The sequence below is a fragment of the Miniopterus natalensis genome, chromosome 9, assembly GCF_054644295.1.
Source record: "Miniopterus natalensis isolate mMinNat1 chromosome 9, mMinNat1.hap1, whole genome shotgun sequence".
Classification (NCBI taxonomy): Eukaryota; Metazoa; Chordata; class Mammalia; order Chiroptera; family Miniopteridae; genus Miniopterus; species Miniopterus natalensis.
In genome coordinates, this window is record NC_142089.1 from 32,574,606 (window position 1) to 32,593,635 (window position 19,030).

At 54.1% G+C, this 19,030-nt stretch overlaps 1 protein-coding gene across 1 annotated transcript; it reads right to left on the reverse strand.

The window, feature by feature from the left end:
- Positions 1–307: 307 nt before the first annotated feature.
- On the reverse strand, positions 308–18,793 carry TTC22 (tetratricopeptide repeat domain 22). The gene is made up of 7 exons (XM_087820004.1): positions 18,227–18,793; positions 4,952–5,007; positions 4,641–4,756; positions 3,875–3,993; positions 2,457–2,618; positions 1,330–1,482; positions 308–844 (listed from the first exon to the last, which is right to left on the reverse strand). The coding sequence occupies exons 1-7, from the start codon at positions 18,791–18,793 to the stop codon at positions 308–310; spliced, it is 1,710 nt and encodes a 569-aa protein (XP_087676130.1).
- Positions 18,794–19,030: the final 237 nt, after the last annotated feature.

Consider the following 19,030-nt stretch of genomic DNA (forward strand, 5'->3'; position numbering starts at 1 on the left):
AAAGGCCTCAGGGATTGCAACGCGAACTAGAAAACCTCCAAAACTGAAAGAGTTATCTTCTGTATGACTTAGGAGACTCACAGCCATCTTCTTTCCTCTGCAGACTTGCTCAATTCTGTCCTCACATTGGCAGTTTCCTAACCCAGGTCTTTCTTCCTCCACAGGCAAGTCAAACTGCCGCCCTAGGGTCTCCAAGTCTGCCTTTCCAATCCCGAAGAAGAATCTGATTGGCTCTGCTCAGGCAGGGCCCAGTCTTGGACCAATCAGCTGCGGGCGGAGCCTCGAGGGGCGGGGCCTCCGTGGTCCCTCAGAAGGAGAAGGCCCGGCGGCCTCGCGGTGCGGCGGCGCCCTCGCCGTCCTGTTCCATGGTCTCGAAGAGCAGCCGCACCAGCGCCAGCCGGCCCTGGGCCACCAAGGCCCTGGCCAGCCCCAGCACCTCGCCCGTGTGGCCGCGCCACACGCGCTGCAGCTCCTGCCGCAGGCGCGCCGCCGGGTACTTGTCCCGGGCGCGGCGCAGCCACTCGTCCACCTCGAGGCCCAGCTCGCCGTCGCTCAGCAGCGCCTGGCTCCACTGCGCCAGCAGCGCCTCGAGCAGGCAGCCGAAGCCCTCGGCGTGGCTGCAGCCCGCGTCGTCCAGCTCCACCACGCGCTTGAAGCAGGCCGCCGCGTTGGCCTCCTCGCCCTTGATGCGCAGGCACTTGCCCCTCAGCAGCTGCAGCTCGGGCAGCGTGGCGCCCAGCTCGGACTCGCCCGCCTTGGCCAGGAAGACCAGCGCCTGATTCAGCGCGGCCTCGTCCACGGCCAGCAGCTCCTGCAGGGCGTCCACGCCCATGTAGTAGTAGACCTGGGGCGGGGTGGCCGGGGTGAGCCTTTCAGCGACCCCCTCCCCCACTCCACCATAGCTGCCACCCGAATTCCAGCCTCCCCTCCTTCCCCAGGTATTCACCGAACATTTCGGCCCCTCTTCCCTGGAGACGGAGAGACAGTGCTCTCATTTCCGTTCCAGCCCCACCGCTCGTGGCCACGTAACCTCGAGCAAGGCAGTTTCTGGGCCTCGGTTTTCTCATATGTAAAATATAATCTTGTCACCTTTTTGGTAATCATTCCCTGCTCACACTGCCTGAGTGCTTAGAAAGAGTTAGGCCCTTTTTCTAAACAATGTACCCGCATTCTCTCATTTAATGATCACCTGTAGGAGGTGGGTACTGTTATTAGGTAGGGTGGTGCCCCCTATTCCTCCCTGTGTCCTAAGTTCTCAGGCCTGGCCTGGCAGAAAGTAAATAGGTTCTTAGTAAGCCATGGGCTACCCAAGCCAAGAGACTGCCTTACCTGGCCGATGTCCAGGTAGGTCTTGAGGCCTGGGCACACCTTGACCACTTCCTCCAGGTCCGCCTTGGCGCAGGCCAGGTGGTTCCTGTCAGGCACGCCTCCGAGCCCCATCTTGACCCGCTCCAGGTCATGAAGGTAGGCTCTGATATGGATCTGCCAGCAGAGAGTCAGCTCAGGGAAGATGCTCCAACCAAGGAGCCCTGCCCTCCTTTTTACCCTAAATGAAGCCAGTCTTCTCAACAGCAACTCAGGGAGGTTCTGTGGTATAGCAGAAAACCCCTGAGGCTGGGACCCAGGAGTCCTAGGTTCTAATCCTGTGCCAACCTGGGCTAGCCACTCCCCTTTCTGGGCCTTAGTTTCCCTGTCTGTACAATGAGTGAGTTGATGAAGTAAGAGCCCTTCATTCATTCACTCATCCATTCAACAAATATGTATGGAGTGCCCACCATATGCCAGGCCTGTGCTAGGAACTGGGTGGGGGTGCAATGGTGATAAGACAGATGAGGCCCCTGCCCTCTTGGAACTTAACATCCTAGTAGGAAGATGACCATGAACAAGTAGATAGTACCATTTCAAGTGGTGATGAGTTCTATGAAAAAATAAGCAGGGCGATGGGATTGAGGTGACTGGGAGAGCTCTGATCTACTACCTTAGGCCACCCCTATTATACCCTACTGCCTTTCATAAGCACCCCCATGCTCCAGGCACCCCCCATGCTCCAGGCACAGTGCATCAGATGTTACTTCGCTTAATCTGACAGCCTTTTAAGATTGGTGTTATTATCCGTATCTTCCAGATTTGGAAGTTTGGAGGGGGAGTGGCTTGCCCCGAGTCCCAGAGTGATGAGTAGAGAGGTCAGATTTCAACCCAGGTCAGTCTGACTACACTGGGTACTAATCAAGAAGAGGCTGCAGGTCATTGACCGGGTAGGTCACTGTAGAAGGGATGCCTGCGGTGGATGGGAGGGTCCTTTAGTCTTTTACATAAACTGTGCCTCAGTGACTCCTAAGCTCCTTTCTGCCATGAAGGCTCCATTACCTTTGGGCTCTGGCAACAGGGTCTTGGCCTGTGGCCCTTGTTCTCTGACTCCCAGTGGCAGTAGGAGGGGGAGTTAAAGGGTGACTCACCTTGGCCCTTGTGCAGTAAGCCTGCCAGTTGAGTTCTGGATCTCGTAGGATATCCAGGGCCATGTTGCAGGTGCCAATGGCCATATCCTGCTTTCCTAGGAAGTGGAAGATTTTGGCCAGGCGATTCAGGATCGAGGGTTGGTCCTTGGCAATCTCAATGGCCTGGATAAGGGAGGAGGGTGACAGCAAACAATCTGTTTGCCAGAACTGACTAAATAGTGCCTGATCTTCAGGAACCCCATCTCTGGACAGAGCCATCATCGCAATGCTCTTATTCCCCATATCCACCTGCCAGGAAGCTCAGTCTTCATTTTGAGGTACAGCTCATTGGGACTTAACTCTTGAGAGCTCGGCTCACTGCCATGCTCTCTGCCACATTCAAGGGTCATGTCCAATGAACCCCACCAGACCCCAGGCAAACCCCTCTTCCTCAGACACATCCAGTGTGCTCTCCCCCATTTTCCCAGGGCATGTGGGAGGAGGGGCCAGAATCAGCCTCTACCTCCCCATACCTAGTGCAGTGTTTCTGTCTAGGCCACAGCACTTGCCCCTGTCTGCTACTGATGGCTGCCTGTGCTGTGTTCTCTGCTGCCCCTGAGGTGGTGAACTGCAGGGCTGGGCCCTGTCGGCCATCTCTTTGCCCCAGCACAGGGTAGGTTCTCAAGGAGGGGTGAAGGCTGTGTTTTTGTTAAATTGGACACAACTCTCGGAACACCCATGAGCCAGTGTTAATGCTCTGCTGTGTTCTAAGATCTCTCATCAAGAAATTGCTCTTCACCCACCAGCAAACATTAGGGAAGCATCCATGCAGGGCACTGTGCTGAATGCATAGGTGAATGAATATCACAGGGTCCGGCCTCCAAGAAGGACTTTAAAACTGAGCTGAGTGTAGAAACTGCCACATAAACGAGGTGCCAAGAATAAGGCTTGAAAAGCACTTTGCAGTTTACAATGAATGGCTTTGTCCACTAACTCCTTTGAGTCTCTTAATCATCTAGAAGGTAGACAGATCACATAATTAACAGATAAGGAGGCTCCGAGATGGAAGTGACTTGCCTTAGGGTCACACAGCCTGTGGGCACAGCTGGCACCAGACCCTGGCTAAACCCATCCTCTTTCCACTAGGCCACTGGAGGGGGGGAGGCCTGAGGGAGAAAAGCCAGAGGGTATACCTGGGAAATGGTGAATAGCGCAGAAGACAAAGCTGGAGCCACAGGCTTGGGCCAGGCTGGGTGTGGAGAGGGTCTGATTCTTAGGCAAAGAGGATTGATGATAAGGGAGCACTTCTGTTTGGGATGGAGGGGGGGCACGCAGTGTGTGTGTGTGGGGGGTGGAGGATGACACCCAGAGACACAGAGGGTTCCAGAAGAGGAGGATGGGGTACTAGGCTCCGTCCCAGTTTGGAGTGGGTGTCATACCTTGCCAAAGCAGTCCAGGGGGTCAGTCCCTGAGTACCCGCAGTCGTGGATGCCCATGGGGGTGGTAGAGAAGGTGTCCTTCCTCTCCAGCAGCATCCCAAGGTAGCACCAGGCCAGAGCTGGGGTGAAGAGTGGGAGAGGGGTCTCTAGGAAGCAGCAGGGGGATGGAGGGGGAGGAGCCCCAAGGGGGAGGGGACCAGCTGCACCAAGGTGTCGGCTCCCAGGAAGACAAAGGGAGGGTCAGCGGCATGAAATCACTGAGAGCCACTCAGGGACTGACCAAGAGAAACAAAGGTGGGGAGAGGGGACATGGGAGTGAACGGATGCACACACTGTCATGCTTCATCTGTGTTTACTACATCACTTAGGGGACTTCTCTGAAGGTGCACAGCCTCTCTGGCTCCAGCTCTGAAGCTCCAGTCCCTGTTCTAGTTGTGTGGCCTTGTGAAAAGTGCCTGAACTCCTCTCCAGGAGAGCCTTTGTTCCCAGGTGAAAGAGGGGCTGAGAGGCTGAGATGGAAGCTGGCTCTTACACACTAGGTCTTGGGACACACACCTGGACACGTGCAGTTGCGGTGGTTTGTGACTGGTGTGCTCATCTGTGCAAGGCGAGTGAGCTCTTGAGAGAAGTGAGGATATGAGACAGAGGGTGAGGGAAGGCAACAGGGTTCAAAAAGGGAGGCAGTGCTAGAGGCAGGGCCAGTAGCAGAGACAGGAGCAGGGAGAGCGGGCAGAGTCTGCTCCCCCACCACCCCCGAGGGCCCTACCTCGGTAGTGGGGGTCCGAGGACTTGAGGACTTGCCGGAGCAGGGCCAGTGTGCGGTTGAAGGCGGGCAGCCGCTTCTGCTCCTCGCTGCCCAGCTCCAGGAAGATGCCGTCTAGCCTGTGGCCGAGAGAAGGATGCAGCTGGTCGGTACCCCTCCCAGCTGTCGCCCTCGGGCTGCAGGTCCTCCCTTTCCCTGGCCAATGGCACAGAGGGGAACTTGGGGAGCCCTTGCCATGGAGATGGGCTCAGCCATCTCTCCCCTGGGTTCTAGGCCACACCTCCCCCAGTCCCATGCCCCCTTCCCAGCCTGACCTGATGAAAAGCGTTGCCATGGTGAAGTACCAGCCCCTTTTCTCCTCCATGGGGATCTAGGGAAGCAGAGAGTGGCCCGTGCTGCTGTTATTGAGGTACTCAGGCTATTGTTTATAGATTCCCACACTTTCCCTGAACCCTGAGAGGCAGCCAGTAGTACAAGGACTTCGGCCTTAAACATCCTTGATGTAGTCCTGGCTCTGCCATGGACTGTCCAGAGGACCTTGGGCAAGTCATTTCACTTCTCTGACCACAGAGGATTTGATGAGATGACCTGTGTGAATGCCCTACATGAGGAGCCCAGCACAGAGCCGGTGTGGGATACATTCTCTCCCCTCCTGTCTTGCTCTCCAAGCTAAGCTCCCCTCCCCTGGCTCCCCACCTGTGCTCTGCATCCCCCCACCCTGAGGCCCACACTTCACTGGTCACCTCTCCCCCACAGTCCACCCGCTTCTCCCCTTTGGCACGTCCCTCAGTGCCCACCTTCCCCGGAAAGCCCTTCTGGGCATGCTGAGTGAGAGCTGAAGCCCAGGACACCCTGAACTGTCTCCCATTGTTATTCTTGCCAACCTTGCTGTGCATTTAGACCGACTTGGGCACCAGATAAAATATTTATGCCGTTATTTATGGGAGTAGCTGTTTCTGCCTCGGGAAGGAATTTTAATGAAAACCAATAAAACCCCTAGTGCATATCAGCAGCTCTGCTTTAGGCTCTGGCCCCTCCCTCTGCATTCATCTGTGATGATCCCCAGACTGGATGCGGCACTCACCCCCACCCCACTATGGCTTCCTCAGCTCAGGACCCCATCACCCCTCCACCCCCACGCCCAGCAGCCAGGGTGAATGCATTCAGTCCAGCCAGCATTTCTGGCATCTGTGATGTGAGGCACAGTGTTGGGTGCTGTGGGGACAAGGAACTGAATGGGAGCTGCACCCTGGCCCACATGAGCTTGCAGCCTGGCCAGGGAAACAGACCCAGGCATAAATAATAGGGCTTGACTGAGCACCTGCCATGTGCCAGGTTCCTGATGCTGATCATCTCAATCTCACAACACCTATGAGATAGGTGTCATCCCATTTTACAGAGGAACATATTAAGACTCAGAGAGGTAAAGTGACTTGCTCAAGTTCACACAGTGTGCGGGTGTCAGAGCTGGGATTTGAACCCCCTTTATTACCCTCCGAAGCCCATGCTCCCCTCACCACATCAGGTTGCCGATAACTATAGTACAAGGCAGAGTTCGATGCAATCCCTGAGAGGGATGCAGACGAATATAGCAGGATGGAGAGGCCATCCCAGCCAGAAGATGGAGAAAGTCTCACAGACACTGGGCTGTAGGGTGGGTCTTGAATAGCGGTGGCATTTCAGAGAGTGGGGTGGGGGGCAAGGGCATTCCAGATGGAGGGCTCAGCATGGACATGTGTGGGCAGCCTGGTGAATGTGGAGCACGGTGTGTGTAGATGAGGTGTGGGGGAGCTAAATCTCACAAATTATGTTGCAGCTGCTCTGGGTAGGCCATGGATGAACTTGGAGGGAGGAAGAGAAGAAGGAGACCTGTGAATCAGATTGCAATGAGAACCAAGTCAGACCACCAAGAGGAGGCCCCGCTAATGGCATTTCTCAGCTGCTACTCCCCAAGTATCTTTCTGTGCAGCCCAGGCTGGGCCATGGGCATAGAAGAGGAAAGAGGCAGGTCCTGCCTTTAGGATCTCCCTGTCTGGTGGAAAAGTCAGAACCAAAGACAGAGTAAAGGAACACCAGGGGTATGGGAGGAGGTATCCTACACAATCCAGGGGTACTCCCTAGGCTTCCAGAGGAGGATGAGCCGGAGCAGGGTTCTCAAGGGCAAGTAGGAACCACCCCAGTGGATATGATGAGAGAAGGTATTCCAGGCAGAGGAGACATTGTGTGCAAAAGCTCAGAGACGAGTGAGCATGGCGTGTCGGGGGCTGCATGCAGCCCCAAGTGGCTGGAACCACAGCTGTAAGGGGCAGGGGATGGGCCAGCAGGGGTACACCAGGCGGACCTGGAGCTCATCCACGGGGCAGCAGGGAGTCATAGGAGGGGGTAGAGCTGGGGAGTGCTGAAATCCAATGTGTTTTTACATTCACCTTGGAGAGTAATCCTGTTCCTTAGGAGTGAATATGTATATGGAGCTTTAGCTAGAATAGGGGTGTCCGGAGGGGAGAGCAGCAGGTCCCAAGTGTTAAAGGGCATCCTTAAGAGCTCACTGGGGAGCACTGGCCAAAGCAAAAGGCTGGGATAGGCTGCTGGGTAGCCTTATCTCCTGCACCTACACAGGACCTGGGATGTGGGTATGGAACTCAGATTCATGGGACAATTACTGTGGGCCAAGCTGGCTGAAGACCTGGATATAATATCAGGGCCTGACCACGGCAAGATTGAAGGCATGTGTGCCTCAGGCTCCCTGGCTGCTTGTAGGTGTGATCTCATAACCACTGTCTGACTTTATGCCCACTTTGAGGTTGGCCAAACTGAGTCATGGGAGGGAGAGACAGAACCAGCTCCCCGTCTCAGGCTCCTTACAAGGAGGTGTAGCCACAAGCAAAAGCACGTGCAGTAGATGTGGGGGCTGTAATACAAAGAGCAGAGGCCGGGTGGCGGGTGGCAGGTGGCGGGTGGCAGGCACTGGGCTGATGAGTTACCCCTCGGGGCTGTGTGCTTGTCTGCAAAGGAGGGTAATAATACCAACCTCATAGGTACTGTGAAGCAGTACCTAGCTTGGAGCTCTTGCTCCATCAATGTTTGCTTCCTTTCTGCTAGTTCAGGTTAAAGCTGACCGGAGTTAGGGGTATCTAGGAGGCTGCTCTGTTCACTGCGACGTATTTCAGCTCCCCGTGGAACTATGAGGCCTCAGGCCCTGGAGTCCGGAGGCATCCTGCCTCACCCCACTCTCCACACCCGGCTGTGCTCCTAGGCCCCAGACCCCCTAGAGTCCCTGGCACCTTTCTCGCCTCCACGGGTCCCCTGTGTTGGAGAGTAGTGTGGTGTCCTCAGGGCTCTCCATGGTTCATAGCCACTCTCTTGTTTGGTATTCAGGTCACAAGAAATTAAATTATGTGCCCAGCCACATAGTACACGACAGCTGGGACTTAAACTCATGCCTTCATAGTCCTAGCCTCAAGCCTTGTCCACAACACTCGATTATTTTGATCAAGCTCCTTATTGTATCTCTGAGGACACTGAGACCACAGAGGTGAAGCAACTTACCAATGGTCAGAAGTTAGTATCAGGGCTTAAAATCCACTGGTTTCACCACCGCTCTGATAGTCTTGAGTAATTCAAGAGCCCGGTTAAGGTTTTAACTAAACAAGCAATACTACCACCCGGTGGCAGTATGCCTGAATTGCAGTGAAAACTCAGCGTTAACTCTCTCCTTCCACTTGACGACTGAAACTGATTTTCAGAAAAGTAGCTAGATGAGTGCCATCTGTATGACAAATCCCAAACACGGTCCCTTCTTAGATTCCTGCTTAAGAGTTACATTTGCAGGAGGCCTTATGGGGTTGCGATACGGAATGGAGCTAATTGTTTAAATGGATCTGATCTGAAGCCTTAGGTTTAATCTTCTATGCCTAAGGTTTAATCTTCTATCCCTGTGATGAAGCCGTTCACCCTGCTGGCAATTCTGGCCCCGAAATGGGCTGTCTCTTTAAAAATCCTTCTGGTTGTAACTGAAGCAGCAGCTGAAGCTGTTACCAGGGGCAACCTGGCAAGCCATAGTGCGTTAAATTAAATTAAACAGGCCTCTGACTGCTCCCTCCCCTCCTGGAGGAGGGAAGGGCTGTTCTACCTCTCGCCTGGAGAATAAAGTTGCTGTGAAACCTCTTATGCTGCAAGGAATTCACTTGCAGAGTTGATGGCTCCCAGAGGCAAGATGTTTGCAGGCAGCCTGGGAGGGGCTGCAAAGACCTCTGCCAGAAAGGGTGTTTACTGAGGGCCTGCCTGGTGTGGGATCTGGGCAGGACGGCTCACCCTTTCTCTTGTTACACCCTTATCATGAACCCTCTGAGCTGGGTCTTCTGGAGTCGACAAGAGGGGGCTGGCCAGTGTGTGAGTCAGCCCAGGCTTCAAGCTGGAGGGCTCTCAAATTTGGCCGCTGCTCTGTGGCAGATCTGTGGGAGGGGACTGGGCAAGGCCCAGGCATCAGTCCTGAACCTGATTTGAAATCCTTAGACCCTGGTACTAACTGAAGACGAGAGTGAGGAGCAGACCTCAGGTGAGGGATTCTCAGGACATTTCCCAGCTTCTCTGAGGCTCTCACTATTGTCTCCCTCATTTTAGAGATGAGGAAACTGAGCCTGTCAGAGGGAGAGACTTGCCTATTTAACTTGGTATTTCAGGCCAGGTCTCTCTGACTTCAAGTTCATGTTCTCCCCTAACACCTCGCTGCAGGTATTTGTACAACGCGTATTATTTAAAAAGTACACTCCGCAGATTCCACTTGATCCTCAGAACACCCTGTGTGGAATGTAAAGTGGGTTATCATTACCCTCTTAGACAGACGAAAAAACTGAGGGGACATGATGTCCTCAAAGTCACATGGCTAGTGTGAAAGCCTGGACTGAAACCTAGGTATGGTGCTTTTTTTTGCTATGCTAATAATAGCACATTTTATTGAGCACTTGCTATGTACCAGGCACATAGTTTGCATGTGTTAACACATTCCGCCCTCTCCAGGCTCACCTATGAGGTAGAGACTATTATTATCTTGATTTTACAGATGAGGCAACTGTGGCCCAGAGTGGCCCAGCTAGAAGGCAGCAGAGCTGGGAATTCAGCAGCTTAGCCCCCGAGTCCCTGCACCCAGCATAGTGCTAGACTAGCGGTTCTCAAAGTGTGGTCCCAGGATCACAGCATCAGCATCACCTGGGAATTTGATAGAAGGGCATATTCTTGACTCACTGAATCAGAAACTCTGGAGGTGGGGCCCATGTTTTAACAGGCCCCCTAGAGGATGCACCCTCGTTGGACTCACTGGACTGCACTCTGGGGAGCCAAGTGAAAACAGGCTGGCCTGTGGATCTTTTTAAAATGAGCCAAAGGGTCAGAAGTTGTGATCCTCAGGGGAGCCTGGAGAGCCAAGCTGCTACAGTTTGATGGGTAAGTGACAAAGGTGGGTGATTGGGTAGAACCTGCAGATTCTAGCAGGGTGAGGATAACCTATTACAGAGCAGGTTGTATTAACTCAGGGGCATGGGATGGCTCTTAGCCATTCTATTTATGTCCAAAGGTGACCCCCAAAGAAGGAAATGTTGGAGGCTTGGCTCTTTAAAAGGATCTCAATAGAAGATCTGCTGGTATACCAATGGCCTACAATTCTACGTGCATTTGAATAGGCTACACAGGGACCTTGATGGTTCTTAAGGAAAATATTTGCCTTGCAGTTTGAACTCTGCCCTGATGACTGTTGAGCTCTACATTTGCGAGTTAGTTCTTGACAGGTGACTAATTTTCTCTCAGGGGAGGGGGAGTGAGGAGGAAAGGGAGTGAACATTTCTGGAGCGTCGACTACTCACTGGGCACTTAGTGCTCCGTGGCCCTGGCTCCTCGCTGCAGCCTGAGGTGCAATGCACCCTCCTCCTTTCACATGTGAAGAAGCAGAGGTGAAGAAAAAGGCCACGGGCCAGCCCCACCCCACAGCCCAGGACAGGGAAGAAGTGTTGGGATTCCAGTTCAGATCTGCCTCCCTGCAGCACCCCCGCTCTTTCTGCCTCATCAAGCTGACCTTGTTAAGGCTGACACTGCAGAAAGAAAAGTTACAAGGTGGCAGGACTCAGGAATATGTTTTTCCTGCACAACTGGAATGTCATCTGTGATGACAGGGCAGCCTCCCTGCTCTGCACACTAAGCCCTGCCCCCACCCTGCCTGGGTCTTCCCTGCCACCTGTGGGAGAATCTCACAGAAAGGCAGGAGCAGGTGTTTTCTCCTTCCCAGCCCAGCTTCTGCCTCAGTGGGTGTGGGGAGTAAGAAGAGGGATGGGATTGGAAGCCCACCCCTGCCTTCACCTCCCCCAGGTATCCTGGAAAGGGTGCTGGTTCAGCCCAGGCCTGAGCTTCTGCCTCTACAAACTGGGACGATCCGCTTGGCCTGCCTGTGCCCCAGGTGTGTTGGTGGGGTGGTCAATGCGACCAGGTGGAGGGGATTCGAAGGATGGGTGCTATGCCAGGGGAGTAAGTCACCTAGGCACCCCTGTCTTGTGTTGCCTGGAGGGTTCTGTGTGAATTTTAAGATCTGATCAGATCAACTGCAGCTCCCTGTTGTCATCCCCTTTCTAGTCCTAGGGCTGTCGTGCAAACCCAGGCCCTGTGGGTCACCTTTGCTTTGCATTAGTTCCCAGACTTGCAGGACTGTCCTGAGCCAATTCTCTAGTCCATTGTCCCTGGAGAAAAGGGATCCTGTCTAGTCCAGGGTGCAAACCCAGCTCTAGCGTGGGCAGAGGCTAGGTGGGTCTGAAGCAGTGCCTTGCCCTCAGTAGTAATAATAGTGATGCCTGAGTTTTCTCAGCCCCTCCCATGGGTCCCATAGGTGCTGTGTGTGCCTTTACCATAACTTTATCTTTCCTCCTGTAAAAGAGGCATTTAGGCAAATGATGCTAAAGGCTTTGGCTCTGGGGTTCTGTATCTATGAGGAGGGGAGACCCAGTTCCCAAACTTTGCCAGGTAAGCAGGGAAAGAAAGCAGCAGCAAACTCAGAAGGTGCTAATATACAAATGTGAGTGGCACCAAGGCCATCAGAAGGCTGGAGCCAGAGCCTCCGGAAAGCTGTCCCTCAGCCTGGGCTTTATGTCCCAGGGACTTGAATTTAGTTCCTGCCAGTCATTTATGGCTGTGTGCTGTTGGGCAAGTCACCACACCTCTTTGAGCCCCAGTTTGCTCATCTGTAGAATGGAGTTAATACCAGTTCTGATTTCCCAGCATTTCCGTGAGCACCAAGCGAGCTAATCTATGAAAAGCACACGAGTGCACGGTACCTAGCTCATCACCCATGGTCATGTATCTCTTTTACTAGCTGAACCAAATCAAACCACTCAGATTGTGGAGTGTATGTGCGTGTGTGTGTGTGCCTGTGCGCGCGCACGTGAGCATGCACGCTCATGTTTGCAAGCACCATGGGAGGAAAAACCCTGCCCATGATCTTAAGTTGGAGGTCAGCTCTTAAGTCCTTGAAATACTGTTCCCCACATTCCCTAAGCTGTGGCTTCCCACCTCCGTATGTGTTTATGCATTTTCTTCTGCCCGGAGGTTCAGTCCTTCCTCCACTTCTCTGCTTCTCTGTCCCTGAAATCACCTGTCCACCACCTTAGTCCAGCCCCTCATTTGGCAGAGGAGGACACTGAGGCCCAGGGAGGCAAGATGACTTGCCCACTGTCCCACAGCCAGGGCAGGGCAGGAGCAGGTACTCCTACCCTGGCCCCTGACCCCAGGTGGGGGTCTTCTCCAATGTCATTGTCCTTTTCCCAAGGCTGGTTCTGGGCCAGGATGAGGGAAAGCGCAGGAAGGGCAGGAGGGAGCAGAGCTGGACGGGGGCTCACTAAGGAGAGCCTGCAGCTCTTGTGCGCCTTGGACCTGGCAGCTCCATTGGGGGGGGGGGGGGGGTGAGAACAAGAAGCCTGCTTCCCCAATGCTCCCTGGGGCTGTGACCCCAGTTACTCCTTCTGTACCCATCATGCTGGTACCACTGTCCCCATTTCACACAGAGGAAGACACGGACACTCAGAGAGGTTAAGCCACTGGCCCAGGTCACCCAGGACATGGCCAGCAGTCCAGGGTTTCCCTGCAGCCCAGAGACTCCCACTGACACTCTGACTGAGGTCTTGGGGAAGCCCTGGCGTTGAGGGAAGTAGGGGAGAGTAAGAAAGGAAGGTTGAGGGAGAGAAAGGGGGCACTTGCGCAGGTGTGTGTGCATGTGTCGGTGTGTGTGCTGGGGTTTGCTGATTGGCTGTGACCTTGGCCTTCCTGCTAGGTCCCCACCTGCTGGGTGTGGGGTTCGGAAAGTCCACACCTTTGTTTGTGAGGCCCGCCTACCAGCACTGCCTGCCTCCCCACTTGCCCCTGCTGGCAGGTGAAGTCTGGTACGATGGGCTACCTTGGGCCAGTCACTTCTGTCCCTGAGCCTGTTATGTCCTTGGTACAGTGGGGAATCACAACACTCAACTGGCAGTATGTCTGTGAGGTTTGAATAAAAATCAAAGGTACCAATGAATGGAAAATTCTGAGCTCAGTGCCTGGGCACAGGCTGGGATGGAGGGCGCCCACTGCAGTGGCAGGCCTCGTTATCACCCTGGGGCTGCGCTGAGCGTATGCAGGGTGGAGAACCTGCAGGCCTGCATGTGTGCATGTGTAAACCAAGGGAAAGGGGGAAGAAACACAAGTAACTGAGTTAGCTGGGGACAGGGATGTTAATTTTTTAAGAAATATGAGTTTGAGTTACCTTATTAAAAAAAAATAATAGAGGTTTTAAGACTGAAAATTCAGTTCTTCAACTAAATTAAATTTAATGGTAGTCACAAACTCCTTCTGGGTGTCCAACTCTGTGCTAGACACTAGTTGGTGAGAGAAGATAGAGGGAGGTGCCAGGCAGAGGGCTTGCCCTCTAGGTGACAAGTCCCTTGGAGATAAGCCAGGGGCTGGGAATGGCTCTGCTAAAAAGCAACAGCAAAGCACTGAGGGGCCAGAGGGTGAGCAGGGAGAAGGGCTGGGCCCCTAATGTGATCTGCATCCTGCCTAGAGCCTTTCGTGTTCTCTCACTTCATCCCATTTTGCCAATAAGGAAGCTGAGGCTTAGAGAAGTGAAATGACTTGCCTGTAGCCATCTGATGGTGGGGGCAGAATTTTAACCTGGTCTGTCTAATCCCCAAATGCTCTTAATACCCACTCAACCTTGAGATTTGCCACAGGAATCCATTTGTGACTCTGTGTGTGTGTGTGTGTGTGTGTGTGTGTGTAGGGGGATGGGAAGAAGAGAGGAATGACAGATAAAAGCAATCTGATCATATTTTTGTAAATCAAGGAAGAGGAAAGGGAGGGAATGAAGAGCTGGGAAAGGAAGTCACAAACACTCATCTACCCACACGCAAACACTGCTTATTTTTGGATTATGGGCCAAATTATTAGCTGTTCTAATACTTTCTCTTGTAATTTTAGTTAGCAGATGAGCAGCTATTCATTGGTTCTTCAGCTGCTCTTTATCCTTTGAACCCCAGGGGCTGGGAATGGCTCTGCCCCATTAGAATGGAAAACCTCTTGGAGCTGCAGCACAAGACGGGTCAGACCACCAGCTGTTCACCCCGCTGTGCTCCTGTGGGTGGCGAGCCTCTCAATGGGGGGTCCCACAACTGCTGTTCTGCTGTCCCACCTCCTCCTCTCCTGGCCCTGACTCTGACTTCATCTCTGCCCTTATCCTTCCAGACCCTACTAATGATACATGGAAACCCACCTTCTCTCTCCCTCAACACTTCCTCCACCCCAGATTTCCAGGAGGTGGTTTGTGAGGGTCTCCTCTCACCATCCACCAGCCATCTGCACTACACTCATCACACCCCCACTTCTCTGACCTCTCCAGAAAGAGCAAAGGCTTTGAAGTCAGGCAGAGTGGAGTGCATTCAACTGCCACTTGCAGTGACCTTGAGCAAGTTACTCAGCTTGGCTGTGCCTCAGTTCCCACATCTGTAAAATGGGGTCAGAGGGTTCTTGTGTGGACTGTTTAAGATAAAGTTTGGAAGGCACCCACAGAAGACATGAATATTACTGTGTGAAGCTGTGTGTTGCATGAAGGAATGCTTTAAGGGGGAGGTGACAGTTAAGCTAGGTTTTTATGGATGGAGTTTCCACGGTGACTGTTACTACTTCAGGTTACAGGAATTATGCTTAAATTCTCATCATTCTCCCAACCCACCCATAGGACAGATCTGGGGGTGGTATATACTATTTACAAACTAATATGCCACTTTTCCTTTCCTTTGGTTTCCTGTCCTCCCCCATTCTGCTTGTTCTTCATGATTTAAGCTTCAACTTATGGCCCATGGTCCTCTCTTCTTCCTTGTGTCTCCCCCAAGCTGGTTTAGCTTCATGGGGCAAGTAAGAGAAACGTGTAGTGTCTGTGCCTCCCTTTGTGTGTTTGCATGTATGCACCTGTGAGCACTGAGGCTTCCCAGCCTAGACCACAGGACCCAGGTCCACCTCTACCCTGAGCTGAGAGAGGAGTCTTGGCATACAGCAGGTGCTCAATAAATGTTAAGATGCTGAGTATATGGCTCTCAGACATGCCCAGAACTGACCAATTTATGCACACTTCCACCTCACGATTCAATTGGATAATCAGTAAACTGAGATATCTATTGCTTAATGTTCATGCAGCAGACACTGAGGCCAGAGACAAAAAGTGTCTTGTCTATAGCCACACAGCAAAATAATGAGAGCTTGGGGCTCGAACTGAAGCCTCCTTCCTCTAAGTATAATGATATTATCATTATTCTGACTGTAGCTATTTCTTGAGCACCTACCCTGTGCCAGCTACTACATGAGCTCAATCTCTTCTAATCCTCAGATGATGAAATGGGGAGGGCCAAATCCCCAGCTTTCTCCCAGGATTTGTTGGGGGGAACTGATCACAGCCCTTCTGTCCTAGGGAGCAGTATCTGGGCCAGGCCTGAGAATACAGCACATAGCCTGGTAGTCGCCTCGCACCTGACATAATCAGCTCTCTCCCTGGGCACTAGGCAGTACCCTGCTTGACACTCTCTCCTCTGGGAGGCCACTCATTAGGTAGGTGGTCCCCACCAGGGAGGGAGGGGCCAGCCTCCATTCCATCCCTACACCCAAACCTCCGCCTTCCTGCTCACCTCTTCCAGGAAGCCTTGCCCCAGTGAACCCCTTCCGGAGAGCAGGAAGGGACCTTGGAGACCACCCAATCCCCCTCTCTGCCCCCCCTTTCACAGATGGGGAAACCACAGCCCAGATAGGAGAACCCCCCAGGCAGGCCTCCTGGCTCTTAGCCCAGGGCTTAGACCCTACTCTGTTGCCAAGACCACACTCAATAAAAACAATGCCGGCCATGCCTTTCCACTGAGGGCAGCTGGCATTCAGGGCCTCAGGCTCAGACTTTAAAACAGGAGACCTGGGTCCCTGTTGGCCCCACACATTGGCCACAGCTGCACCCAGTGTGGGGTGGAGGTGACTCTCTCAGGCTGAGAGAGGCAGGAGCTGTCTGTGATCCTGCCATCTCTGTGCAGGCTCTATTCCAGGTATTTTCCAAATATCAGCTCTTAGTTATGACATCAACTAGATGAGAGTGTCCTCATTTTACAGATGAGGAAGCCAAGGACATCAGTACCATCAGTATCCCCATTTTACAGAGAGGGAAGCAGAAGTTCAGTGATGCTAAGGACCGACTGGAGGTGAGAGAGCATGGGGGAGCTGGGATTTAGACCTGGACCCCTGACCAAGTATCGGCTTCCTCTCCACTGTGCACTGCTCCTCTTAGGCCAAGTCCCTGCACTCCACTCCACACCCCGAGGACTAGACTCCACGTGTCCTTTCTGAAGCCACAAGCTTTGGTGGAAAAGGCTCCAAGGGGTGTGCAGTGCTTTGTGAGTGGAGCCCTGTGTGAAGGTGTGTTGCTATTTAATTTTACAAATCTAAACCATTATAAAATGTCATTGTTATCAGTTCAACTCTGTCTGTGCTGTGCCTTCCCAGAAAAGCCATTGGTACCTCTCTGAACTGAGGTTCCCTCTTCTGTAAGAAGGAGGACAATGCCCTCTGTTCATCTGTCATCCAAGGCAGGTTGCCTTCGAGATGACACCCAGTGATCTCTACCTCCTGATACTCATGCTCTGTGCAGTCCCTTCCCTTTGAGTGTGGGCTAGACCTACTGACTTGCTTCTACTGAATAGAATGTAGCAAAAATGATGGGATGTCCACATGGCAAAGATTTGAGGGAGGCCTCTGGCCTCAGTGAGGAACTTAATCCTGTCAACAGCCATGTGAGCCAGCTTGGAAGCACAGCAAGCAAGCCTTCAGATGAGACCACAGCCCAGAGGCACCCAGCTAAGCCACACCTAGATTCTTGACCCACAAAAACCCTGAGATAATAAATACTTATTGTTTTAAGCTGCTTCGTTTTGGAAGATATTTATTATGCAGCAATAGGTAATTAATATACCTTGTATTTGTCTATTTAGTGCCAGGCCCTATGCTGCACCTACATTCATTCCAGATACATTTAGAATGCCACTGTGTACCAGGTATTGGGTTTACGGTGGTAAGCCAGACAGATGTTGTCCTCACTCTCAAAGACCTCAAGGCTGAGATGGGGAGACAGACTTGTAAGTGGGTCAGGGAGGTGCCTGACCCAGTCTGGAGAAGTAAGTGGCAGATGTTTGAGACTGTGGAGAACCTTCCAGGCCAAGGTGAGCAGAAAGGCACCTCATAAAGAGGCTGAAAGAGTGGCAAAGTGGGTTGTAAGGAGACCTGGCTCAGGGGAACAAGGGGAAGTGGACCTCAGGAAAAGCCTGGCTGGAAGGGGGAACACGCAGAGGGAGGGCAGCAATCACGCAGGGCGTCAAATGCCCACTGCAGAGCCTTGGGCTTCTCTGCCAGGCAGTGGGGAGTCACTGAGGGACATGGCTAGCAAGACTGAGAACATGACACTGGCAGCAGGGTGGAGGACAAGGCAGAAGGGTCAAACCAGAGGGCAGGACCCCAGGCAGGGTGATGGTGACTGGCCCAGGCAGGGAATGATGGAGGCTGGTCTGGCAGAGGGAGGCTGGAGAGGAGGGGACAGAACTCAAGAGATATGAGGTGTCGGAATGGACAGGATTTGAGGTCTGAATGGAGGGGGGTGGGGTGAGGGGGAGAGAGGGGATAAGAATGCTGCCCATATTTCTGGTAGGATGTCCAGTTGTGCCTTTTACTTGGTGGGTGGGCACACACTGGCGACAGATATTTGCTGGGAGGGGCACGTTGAGAGGGATGAGTTGGTCAAGTTGAATTTGTGGTGTTGCCAGAATAAAAACCTAAGGCAGGCCGCCCTTCTGGGAAGAGGGTCCACCCGTAGCCCAGCAGAGAAAAGCTACAGACTTGATCTGGGACCCAAGGGGGAAGCTGGAGACAGAGGCACATGGGAAAGGTCCTCTGGAAGCCCGAGGGCCAGGGTTTGGGGAGTCTGGGAAGCGCGGGGGGGGGGGGGCACCCGCGCAGACGTCAGGGGCCAGGGCCCGGCCCTCCCGGCTTGGGGAGGGGTCACCCACCTGCTGCCCGTAGCTCAGCGCCTTGTCGTAGAGCGCAGTGCCCGCCGCCAGCACCCGCGCGCGCTCCTCGGGGCTGGCGCAGCCCACGTCGAAGCCATGCGCATAGCCCTGCTCTGCCAGGCAGCGCGCGGCGCGGACCCGGGGGTCCCCGGCAGCCTCGGGGTCGGCCGCCAGGCCCATGAGGCCGGCCAGCCTCCCGGCGCAGGCCTCTTCGTCTTCCTCCTGCCCCAGCCGCCCGTACACGTGCGCCAGGTTGGCCCAGGCGTTGAGGTTGCCCGGGTCCTCACGGGCCACCTGGAGGAACGTGTCGCGGGCCTCGTGCGGCTCCTCCAGGTAGAAGGCAAAGGCGCCCAGGAGGTGGCGCACGGCCGCGCGCTGCGGGGCGGCCGCCAGCTGCAGCTCCTGCCGCAGCGCGTCCCGCTGCAGCTTCAGGTCTCGGGCGCGGAGCGAGGCCGGCGCGCGCGGCTCGAAGTTCAGCTGCAGCTCCAGGTGGAAGTGGCCCGGGAGGTAGTCCAGGTCGTCGATGAGGGCGTCCAGGTCCTCGGCCACGGCCTCGGGGTCCGCCATGGCCGCCCCGCTGCTCCCCGGGCCTGGCCCTTGCCCCGGAGGCCGCGCAGGGCAGTGGATGGGCCCCGAGCGAGCCGGGCGCGGGAGGGGAAGGTCCGCGCTGAGACCCGGGCGCGGCCACCTCCGGGGCCTGGGCGCCTCCCGCGGGTGGGTGGGTCCCTGTGGGTGTTTCCGCTTTCCCTGCTCAGCGGCTCCTAGACACCTGCGCTGCACAACCAGGCGTACCAGACAAACAGG